The sequence below is a fragment of the Lytechinus pictus genome, chromosome 3, assembly GCF_037042905.1.
Source record: "Lytechinus pictus isolate F3 Inbred chromosome 3, Lp3.0, whole genome shotgun sequence".
In the NCBI taxonomy this organism is placed as follows: Eukaryota; Metazoa; Echinodermata; class Echinoidea; order Temnopleuroida; family Toxopneustidae; genus Lytechinus; species Lytechinus pictus.
In genome coordinates, this window is record NC_087247.1 from 59,638,055 (window position 1) to 59,649,911 (window position 11,857).

Genomic DNA, 11,857 nt, shown 5'->3' on the forward strand with positions numbered 1-11,857 from the left:
CATGAGATAGTAGTTTGGTTTCAGCATATCCCGTACATGGAAATTAGGAAATGCGACCTATTCATTAGATTCATTTGTTCATTGGTTTCTCAGTTGAACATGAGATCTGATAATGAAATTATAATTTTTGTTTGAATTATTAATTTAAAACGAAAATAATGGTTTAGCATTATGACAATATCATGCTTATATTGTATTATCAAATTCCATGTTTTCATCAAAGTATTGCATTTCAAAGGCTATGTATTGCACTTTCTTATCAACTATATTGGTGATATCACTTATTTTTCTTTCAAGAAAAATATCCGTAGGAAAATCCTTGTGTGATTTGTATGTATAAAGACAGAAGATTTGCATACAAGCTTAGCAAGTTAGAATTTAATAAAAACTTGCTATTAACAAAGCTGCGGTCCTGCAGATTCATGTACCAGATTGCAAATTTGCAATCGCATTATTGATTACCATGGTAAATGCAAGAAGTCATTGATTCTTTTTTATCTCACACAGGCAAGTTTCAGGCACCTCAGGAATAGACTTGTTTTCCTCTCATATCTTGTATATTCTGGAGCTTAATTTATTCAAAGAATCCCCTTTTCATTCAAAGTGTGAATGATCCTATTATGTACTTGAAAATTGCACAAGTTTTCAATAACAATATTTCTACATTAATTTGAAGTAAGTTGAAGGTATTAAGATGAAATCCATGTATTTCTTTGATGCTTATTAGAAGTTATTACATGTTATCCTCTGTATATTGAACACACGATACATACTTTTTTCCCTTACATAGCGGTGGATTTGGGCACCCGATCATCAAATCTGAACCTCAGGATTATCCTGTGATTAAACCAGAGCCCCAACAGGCCTACCCAACCATCAAGGCTGAACCGCAAGATACATACCACCAATACAACCATCCTCATCATCAACATCATCATCCTGGTGGTGGAGGGGGTGGTGGAGGAGGAGGAGGGGGAATACCACCATACAATGGTGGTCATTACATCCCTCCTCCACCGGTCATCCAAACACCATCACCTGACCCACAACAACAACAGAAACCAGGCAAGAAGGCAAAGCAGGAGAAGCTTACTGATAAGTTGAAGGAGAAAAAACCAAGAAGGAAAGTTGATCGTTTCAATGGGATGCCAGAGGAAGAGGTTGTGAAGAGGACATTACCAGACATATTGGTGCACAATCTCGACATTGTTATAGTGAGTGTATTTGTTTCTTTCTCTAAATTATAGTATTAAGATTCTATTAGAATAACATCTCAAGCTTGTTGTTGATGAGTTAACACGGAAGATTCATTTATCCCTGCTATAATGGTTTTTGTCTCGCCCACCGGAGGTGAAGGCGAGACTTAGGGATCCAAATGTCGTCCGTCCGTCACAAACCTTATGACACATAACTCCGTAACCGTAAGTCACTTTTCAACCAAACTTGGATGGTAGATGGACTAGGGGGACCTGCATCTTATGCTGCAGTCTGAGGTAACATTGTAAGGTCAAAGGTCATTTTCAGGTCAACATTAAAGTTTACATGCAAGACTCTCTTATGACACCTAACTCTGCAACCGTAAGTCACTTTTCAACCAAACTTGGATGGTAGATGGACTTGGGGACCTGCATGTTATGCTGCAGTCGGAGGTCACATGGTAAGGTCAAAGGTCATTTTCAGGTCAACGTTAAAGTTTACATACAAGACTATCTTATGACACCTAACTCCGCAACCCCAAGTCACTTTTCACCCAAACTTGGATTGAAGATGTAGTTAGGAGACCTGCATGTCATGCTGCCATCGGAGGTCACATCGTAAGGTCAAAGGTCATTTTCAGGTCAACGCTAAAGTTTACATGCAAGACTCTTATTACACCTAACTCTGCAACCGTAAGTCACTTTTCGACCAAACTTGGGTCGTAGGTGTACTTAGGAGACCTGCATGTTATTGTGTTCGGAGGTCACATGGTATGGTCAAAGTCCATTTTGAGGTCAACATTCATTTCACAATGAAGCTTTGTTACCATTCTGTTACGTGCCCTCGCAAATGACAGTATTTCGGGTTATTTTTTATAAGTGGGCGAGACACAAAATCGCTTATGCCTTGTTGAATGATTAAAAACAATTTTTTTTTGTTTTTTTTTTTGAATCCATTTTAAAAGTGAACCCCTTTTCATGGCCCATGGGGTTTCAATAAGCACCCTAAGCAAGTATTTTCAATGACTTTGAAATGCACTCTAGGGATCTGCTCTCAGACCTGTTGTCCTGGGCATTTCACTTGCAAGGTGTATGGGGGATACATCCTTTGTGAATCTGTTTGGGGGTAAATCACACTCTAAACACAAAATGTTGGTCAAAAAAATTATACCTTATTTATTAATATCTTATCTTGTTTTCCCCTCGTAAATCAGAGCCTAAACACAAATGTTACTGTGTGAAAAATACAGGATGTAAACCCTTTTTTTCCAGCATTTTAGTGTGTTTTACACCCTCACGTAAAATGTGCCATATCTAGAAGTAGCCTTTTTACACATTTGTTTTGACACGCATGATATGCACTTGTCAGTGAAAGTGCCCCCTCTCGCAAAGGTCAATAATTATGTAAATTATAATTGAGTATCTTCTAACATGCCAACCTTTAATGGCCAGAAAGTAATTGTCAACCGTTGGAATCAAATTTGGCAGTTTGCCATCTAGTACCATCTCTCTGCAACGTTTTATTTTTCTTTTAAAGAGGCATTAAACTTAGAAATCAGTAAAGGAAAGTGGGCATATTTTAGACCTCCTCGGTCTAGGTTTTGTTTGATACAAGAATAATCTACGCCAATGTATTTGGGAGTGACAATAAACTGATTAGATTGAGGGGTCATGTGATCAAAGGTCACAGTGGCCATTATGTGTATTATAATCTTTCTCATAAGCGAAGATCTGTTTGAGGGATCAATTTCAAAACCGGGGGGGGGGGGGGCCCACTTACATTGATGAGTGGATACCATGCGCGACCAAAAAAAACGCGTAAAAAGGAAGTCTTTTTCAAGATTGGTCACGTTACGTACGTAACGTAATAAGGGTGTCAAAAACACTAAAATAATGAAAAAAGGGTATCTATTTTGTTTGGAAAGCTAACGTGTTTAGGGTCGAATTTGCGTGGGTATCAAAAATTAAGTCTAAAGTGTTTTATAAAGGGTGTACTTTTTGCCCAACAGTCAACACTACGTGCTTAGAGTACGATTTGCGCGAGGTGTGGGAGGTGGGGCCGTACTAAACCCAATGATGTAGGTAAAGGTAATACCGAAGACCGACGTCCGTGACATAACAATAAAAATATCGCTGTACTTGTTTAGGGGTTCAATTCAGGGAATACTTGCCAAGAGTATCGTTTTGTTTCCAATACTTGTTAAGGGTAAGGTTTCACACGGAAATACTTGTTAAGGGGTGCATTTTCAGAATATGGAAAATACTTGTTTAGGGTGCTTTTCGAGACCCCATGGTCGCGCATGGTATCTACTCGGCAATGGAAGTGGCCCCCCCCCCCCCCCCCGATCCAAACTTTGCTCTTGTATACATTTGTGAATTAGGATCATCTGATAAGATTTTGGGGTCACTAGGTCAAAGATCACAGAGGTTGTTATTTGAAAATTTAGAAGTTGGATGTGTAATATACATGTATTCTTGGTTTGTCTATGGCAGAGGCTTATAGGTGCAGTCAAGAATCCATCTTGTTTTATTTTGATGATTGCCTGCAGCTGCTGATTTGTTTTATTCTAGTGAATCTGTTCTTGATTATTTGCATTGGAAGATATAAGCTAATACAATTTCCTCCATTCATTTAAACCTTCCTTTACTCTTTATTACTGTTCAGTCAGCAAGTGTGTCATGACCTATTTCTTCCTCTCTCTTTTAGATTGGCATCAACCCAGGTTTAATGGCTGCATACAAAGGTCACCATTATGCTGGACCAGGAAATCATTTTTGTAAGTTTAATTTACAAATTCATTTTTGCTTTTAGATTACTCATATTGAATTACTATTTTCAAAATTCACGAAGGCTGGTTCTGTATTTCATGTTTTTCTGTAAATCACTTTATTTTTAATAGTTTAGAGAAAAGAGAGATATCAAGATACAAATATAAACAAAGAAAGAGAGAGAGAGAAGGGGGGGGGGGTGGAGATATCGGCTTGTGGATGTTGTTCCATCTGTTCCTACATGTATGATGCATGTTATTTGGAGAAAACTTCTCTGATTATTTTTCCCATGATTATCTGAACAGGGAAGTGCCTGTATCTTTCTGGTCTTGTACCTGAACCAATGACCTGTATGGATGATGTCAAGTTACCTGACTTTGGAGTAGGTTTCACAAATATAGTCGGCAGGACGACAAGAGGAAGTGCAGATCTTAAGAGGTAGGTCAAGTTGATTGCTTTTATCATCTCATTGCATAGCCTGTATAATCATATATATTGATGCTCTCTGAAAGTTACATAATTCTTCATTCTTAGGGGCATAATTTCTGTGTCGATGGCATAATTTTGTTTGCCAGAGATTTTTTACATACGGCAAAAGTTTTATGCAATGGGCCCCTAGTAGACATATTCTTGACTGATAGAATTCTTGAACCCTGCACCAAACTGTTTATATGTTGTCTGATGTATTTGCTCCATTGCGACTGAAGCATATATATATACACATACTTTGATGAAATAATTGTTAAAGCAACTGTCTTTACAATATTAACCGTGTTAAAGCTTGCCCTGATTAATTGAGTGTATGTCTGTGTCTTTATTGATATATCAACAGGAAAGAAATTAAAGATGGAGCAAAGATAGTGGTTGAAAAGATTCAGAAGTATCGTCCATTAATAGCCTGCTTTAATGGCAAGGGAATATATGAGATCTACAGTGGAAAGAAAGACTTTGAGGTTGGTAGACAGCCTGAAACCATTCCAGGAACTGAAACAGTAAGTCAAATAATCTGAATTCATTCAATACAGCAATGTAAAGACAGTAGAATCCAGTTAAATTTCTGTATGAAAAGCTTTCTTTAAAGTTCGCATTCCATTCTTATTGACGGAGTCACATTATTAGTTGGAAATGGAGCAATATATGTGAACAAGTGCATTTTGAAAAATATATTTCATCGTTCTTATATAATCATAAATGTAATTCTTGGCTAGGTTAATTTACAAAGCTGGATCAAAATGCTACTTCATGTCAAGAGTATTTCATTTTGAAAATTACACACAAATGCACTAACAGCTGAACATTCAGTAAATGAACCACCATAATGAGCCCATATGTATTTATTTGAGAAATAATGAGGAGTAATGCCCAATGATATAAGTAAATTTTGTCTTTGGAAAGAATGTGGTAAGTTTCTGTTCTCTATTATCCGTTGCTCATTTTCAGGTTATATATGTTATGCCTTCTTCGAGTGCGAGGTGCTCACAGTTTCCGAGAGCACAGGACAAAGTTCCGTTCTACATAACACTCAAAGAGCTGAGAGATAAAATGAAAGGAACTCCTCTGTCAGAGATAAGAAGACCACCAATAGAGACCATGCCACCAACCCCTGTCAAAACAAAAAGCAAGAAGAAACAACAGCAGCAGCAACAGCAACAACAACAGATTCAACAACAACAACAGATGCAGCAGCAGCAGCCACCTCCACATCCGGCATTACCACCACCACCGCCACAGGTATCGCATCATCCAGGCGTGAAATCAGAGCCAGTTGATGGGTCATATCATGGAGGAATGGGGGGCTGTGGGTTCCCTGGTCAACCACCTGTTCATGGTGGAGTGGAGATTAAGAGAGAGCCTGGCCTTGATGGGCCTTGTATGCCATCAAATCCACCGCCTTACTATCATCATGTATCCCAGCCTCAACCACAACTTCTGCCCCCACCACCTCCCCAACAAATGAGTGGAAGTGGTGGTACAGGGTTTACCCCCTTGCAGAGGTCTGAGAACTCCTTTGGTGTGAAGCAAGAGGCTGGAGATTACACGTTATGTTCGTCTGGTTGGAATTCAGGCCAGAGTATGTCTGTCATCAAGCAAGAGCCCATGTCACATAACTATGGACAATATGATGTTCAGCATGTACACAATCCAAGCATGCTGGATCTAATGGACGATTTCTTGGATCAAATACCTTGCATCAATAACCAGGGAATACCAATAGGTCATCGGCAATTAATAGGTCAGGGACCTGCTGGGCCTAGAGGGGCAACTCCCCAACAAAACCAGCCATACAGCAACAACATGTGCCGTCCACCTGCACCTCAGCAGCAGCAGCAACGCCAGCCACAGCAGTCACCTCCCATTCCACCATCACAGCCTCCACAACCACCAGCATCAACAGCATCCCGGTCACCACAACAGAAACAACAATCTCAACAACCGTCAATACCACAACCTGCACAACATGCCAACATCCAACTGAGTTCTATGCAGGAGAGATCAAGTCCCAGTAACCCTATGATGCCAGGGTATAATCAGTCATCATACCAGAATATGCCTGCTGCTGGCCATCAAGGCTATCTTCAACAGGAACCTAACCCTGGTGGTGGAGGTACAAGTAATGTCTAAAAATTCATCATCTCTCCATCCAGTATGATCACCATCAGGTGAGATTGTTTTTTATGTCAAATCATGTCATAACCTAAAACAGTTGGTACTTAAAATGGTCTGTATCCCATTAGATGAAATTGGTCACCTTGCATTCTGATTTTCTTCTGCCAATTCTAATTGTGTCGTTATTGTCATGCCTTTATTTTTTCTTTAAAACGATCCAAGTTATGAGACCTGAGGAATTAGTTAAGAACATTTTGATAAACATATGTTGCTCAGTATGTTGAGAGTCGTATGTGCGTATTATATGTACTAATTTGCAGCTTCACTATTTTGATTTGATGTTAATGTTAAATTGCAGAAATAGGATGTATAGTTTGTATATTGCTGCTAATTTGTGTCATTTACGTGTTATATGCAAAGCAGTGTCATAATCATGCTATCAAATACGCATTGCTAAATTGAAGAAAAACAATCTTGAGGATGATATTTTAAGCATTCCTCATGCAGAATCTTTGCTATACCAAATCATTTAAAGAAAATGATGTATGTTTATTTTTTTTTCATTTTACTGTAATTTTTGGAGTCCAAATCAAGATTATTGGGTTTTTTTTTCTAGAGGATAAAGATACTATGCAAAAAAAAAAAGAAGACATTTTTTATAAAGTCGGGGATTAAATTAGCTTGCTTTTGTTTTGATCAGATTTGAGCCCATTTAGAGGTTTACATGCCCTTATGAAATACTTGCCCTGTAATGATTTCACCTCCATGAGTCAATGCAAGTAGTATGATGAAATATAAGACTGAAAAATCTATGAGTAACACTTAGCACTTTGTGCTGGGATGGAAAAATGACTCCGTACTAGTGGATGATGGAGTGAATAAAGATTGACTTGGGTCGATTTTTATTGACAAAGTAACGACCATAGCTCTTAAATGGGGCCTGATGCTAAGAATTTAAAAGGAAAAGAAAAGACTTTGAATTCCATATAGATACTTGGCAGAGTGACAAGACATATTTGAATTTTGTGCTATAGAATTTCCACGAAATGTTTGAAGTTGAATGTTGCCTATAGATTGGACCAATTTGCTACATCATGTTGCTTGTTACATTCAACATTAATTAGTCTGATTTATGCAAGGTCATAACTGTCTGTTTTGTGCTATTTTGTTAAGTGATATTAACTATTAAATGTGAATGACAACATGGAATATGTTTACTCTTCATTCACATTGGATTAGCAGTTTTTTTATGAGAAATACTAATAACAAAGCTCTGTAAAGCTCTGTGTAAAATCACATTATCAAAAGAAAGTGTACAGTACATTACAGTCCAACATCACAGAAAAGGAAAAATTACTTTGAGTAAACATATTGACTTGTTGACATATAGATTTGAAGATAAAGAGGTTTTCATTTAGTCTATATATTATTTTAGAGTTCATTTACACTTGTACATGTAAATATTGACATGCTGTCATTCAATAAGGCTTGATCATACAAGGATGAATTCATTAATTGCATAATGTAATCATGTTTAAATGTACATTTTAACTGCTCAATACATGTAGCCCCATTTGTACATGTTTATTTCAATGGGAAGATGAAATTCTATATGCTGCTATAATTAGACTGCTGTAATAAGCTACCTCATTAAATTTTTGAATGGGTAATGTATTTTAACAATGGGATGACATCCTTAACTTAAGGGAAGAGGGATACTCATTGTAGAAAAGCAATGAGACATCTAGCCATGATATGTTTTATAATTCATTCTTTTCCCTTTCCCTCTTATATTATTTTCATGCCATCTTGCTATGCTGAGGGCATCTATTCATTTCTCCAGTTACCTCAAATGTCAGAGATATGTATGTTTTCAGAGTTCCTTTTTAAACAAGTATTTATTTAGCATCAGATGTTCTCAGCCAGTTTTTAATTGTGTTTGCATTTTCCTTCATGCAATGAGAGTGCAATGTATGCATAGTACAGGGTAACAAATGTGAGAGTTCAAGGGGAGATGTATTGCTCAAAGAAACAAATGAAGATGATAGTGGATGCAATCTCAAGAAAGAAATGATAAGAACCAAACATGAATACTTAAACACTTTTACCAGGGCATTGCACACAGTGTGGTTCTCCACTGTGAAGTAGGAGAATGTATAGATTTCAGACAAAGTGAGATAAGATAAGGATATATCTTCATGAATGTATTGTGATGTACCAAATAGTTTGAAGGAAACAAACTCTGAATTCCAAAAATGATCTTCAATAGAAGATACTTTCTACTTGTTTTTTCTGAAAGTTCATTCTTATTGAAATGATTTCATGATATGTTTTGAGGCATTTGGTATAAAGTTAAGTGTTTTTTTTAATTTTTTTAAATTTCATTAACCCTCTTTTAATGTCGGAAGAGTGGACTCCTTTTATTTTCCCTCCCCCCAAAAAAAGTTCATTTAAATTTTGTTTTATAGGTGTTATTAAATATTCATGATTAAAATAATTATCATATCTAGAATTATGTCTTTTGATATAACTTTAAGAATTATGAACCCTCAGAAAAGATTCAAGACTTTTAACCAAGTATTCTGTTATGAATATTCAGAAAAGGAAGACACCCCCTTCCCCCATTTCATTGTACTCCCATTTCTTCAAAGATGTGTTAACTTTATGAAGTAAGGTTTGTTAATATGAGAAATATGTTGGTATAGAAGACATGTGCACCAGTTTTCCATAATATAAATCTCTATTTTGGACTTAATATAATCTTATATTTTACTTTGTAATTGTTTATAATACCACATTTGTATCTGTATAAAATGAGTCAGGACCCTTCTGAATATGTGTTAGATGAATTGTGATAAAACTAGAAATTAGTGAACAGGAGTCGTTAGTCTTGAGACCATTTTGAATTGGCAATTGTTTCATTCCTTGATTTTCAAGATTAGTAATGATTTGTTTTTCTAATTTTCATTTTCTCCAAATATCATGGCCATCCTATGAATATTTGAAAGGGAAATGATTTTTTTGTCAGCATTCCTTGGTAGGACTACTCATTAGATTGTTTTGATATGTGAAATGGGACAATAGATCTTCCTCAATATATGAAATTATAATTCATAAAGTTTAAAACATCTCAAAGCTCTGTAATTGTAAAGGGAATGCAAAGAATTACAACCAAAAACCATGCAAGACATACTCTAGTTTTTGCCTATCTTCCTATATGTCAGGTTGAGTGGAAGATGAGAATTAAGTGCCATATTGATCTAAGTTAGCTGCAGGTGAATGATAGGGTGATAGTATTTAGAAGAAAAAAAATACATGTAAATTAGCCATATACTCATTGCTATTACCATGATCATCCAAATGATCCATTGAGAATTAGACACACAAGATTAATATGAACTACACTTGTGTACCCTTTGTCATTGCACTTTCCCTTTCACTCACTTACATGTATATCATTTTTAAAACACACAATAAGGTTGTATATGTTGTTTTTATATTTCAGTATATTTTGAAGTATGAAAGGATATTTTATCCATACAAAAAAGCTTAAATCTGATTTAATATTGTTGTATTTGTAAAGGTTAGAGAGTGGAAGCAAATTCTGATATGATTCATCAATAAAAGATTATGTCATGCTCAAATCTGTGTGGGGGAGCATATTAACTGCTCAAATGCACTCTTACCAATAAATATAACCATGACAGTGATACAGAGAAAGCAAAGCAGGGGAGGGAAAAAAAGAGCTAACCCGTGCTCAGAACATTAAATGCTTGTACGTGCCAATGGATTTGCACAATTATGATTTCAATTTAGCCAACCAAACATTCATGGATGTTGTCATTGAATTGGCATAATAGGCTCTATGTATGTGGATGAAGTGAGTGAGCCCTTGTATGAATACATATCATGAGAATAACTACACGTTCACTGCCAGCCGCATATTCTCCAACGTGTAGAAACTGCCTGTGTATGTTTGTGTGTGTCGCCCCCTGGTATTAAGCACTAGGTTATTGCATTTAGTCTTTGACTCAATCTGGTCTTTTGTTCACCCATAGGTTTGTATGATACTTTTAAGGGGTCATTTAGATGCCAGAGAAAAATTTAGCTTTGCAATTGGAATTGTCATTATGGTATAAAAGTACATGTAACAGTGTTAAATAGCTTGAATGTAGGTTGCTATAGAAGTGATGTCAAGTATCATATTTCCCTTTGGCTAGATGTGAATAATTTAGGAATAATGTGTATTCTATCAAATCTGTTTCAGTAATTCTCGTATGTAACTTGTTTTTTATTAGTTCAAAGATATACATTGTATTTGTTCATTCAGTAATTTCATGTTATATTCATAATGAAAAAAATATTTAAATTCTTGTAGATGACCAAATGAAGTAAGTAAATAACTGTGATTATGACTGATAAAGATCCCTAATCACTGTAATTCCTGCCTTTCCCAGATGTATGGATAGATAGAGATAGACTAAGTTCACTTGAACCCAGTCATTTCCATGTTCATGTATTCATTCATAATAGATGAGGAACCAATACATACAGTGTGGGAAATAATGAGATTCACATTTCATTTTTTCATTGACTTTCCCTCGTTAATTTGAAAAATTGCTCTTTAATATTTCAGCAAGCCAGCTTTTTAAATTGTTAATGTCAACCTGTAGAAGCAAATAGAATCACACATACTAAGTGTGTAGTATTCATGATTTCAGTAGGTTTCTTCTTTTTGGTTGTTGTTGCAATGTATGTATGCAGTTCATGCTGGAGCCCTAAAAGTAGGGTATTTGCATACGTCTGATAGCAAATACCATAAGGTTGTGGTACAGAAATAAGGAGAAATGAGAAAAGAAAAGGAAAAAGTCTAGGAATTGGGGGTAGCAAATACAGGTTTGAATGTACAGCCAGAAGAAGTCTTTGTGCGGTTTGATTGGGTTATTGTACAAATATGCTTCATGCAAGTTTATTGCATGGTTTCTATTCTCTAGGGAAAAATAGAGAAAGATGACTTTATATAAAGAGCTAGTTGATCAATTTATTGAATATCTTATATTTTTCACTAAACACAACAATGAGAAATGTGATTTCAGTTGTGTTTGGGAGATATTTGCTGAAGAATTTGATAAATTTGAATTATTTGACATTTTTAAAGATTAATTTTGATGTTATACATCATGTTGGGCAAGGAACAGAGATTTCATGTTGTGTATTGAAAGCCATAGAGAAATTGCACTTACAGAACATACAAGTATGTATTCTCCTGAAAATTGGTTAGGTAC

At 36.0% G+C, this 11,857-nt stretch overlaps 1 protein-coding gene across 1 annotated transcript; it reads left to right on the forward strand.

Moving 5' to 3' along the window:
* The first annotated feature begins 428 nt into the window (after positions 1-428).
* On the forward strand, positions 429-11,418 carry LOC129256883 (trithorax group protein osa-like). Its single transcript, XM_054895094.2, has 5 exons — positions 429-1,214; positions 3,904-3,973; positions 4,271-4,403; positions 4,798-4,957; positions 5,406-11,418. The coding sequence occupies exons 1-5, from the start codon at positions 1,146-1,148 to the stop codon at positions 6,585-6,587; spliced, it is 1,614 nt and encodes a 537-aa protein (XP_054751069.2). The 5' UTR covers positions 429-1,145; the 3' UTR covers positions 6,588-11,418.
* The last annotated feature ends 439 nt before the right edge of the window (positions 11,419-11,857 follow it).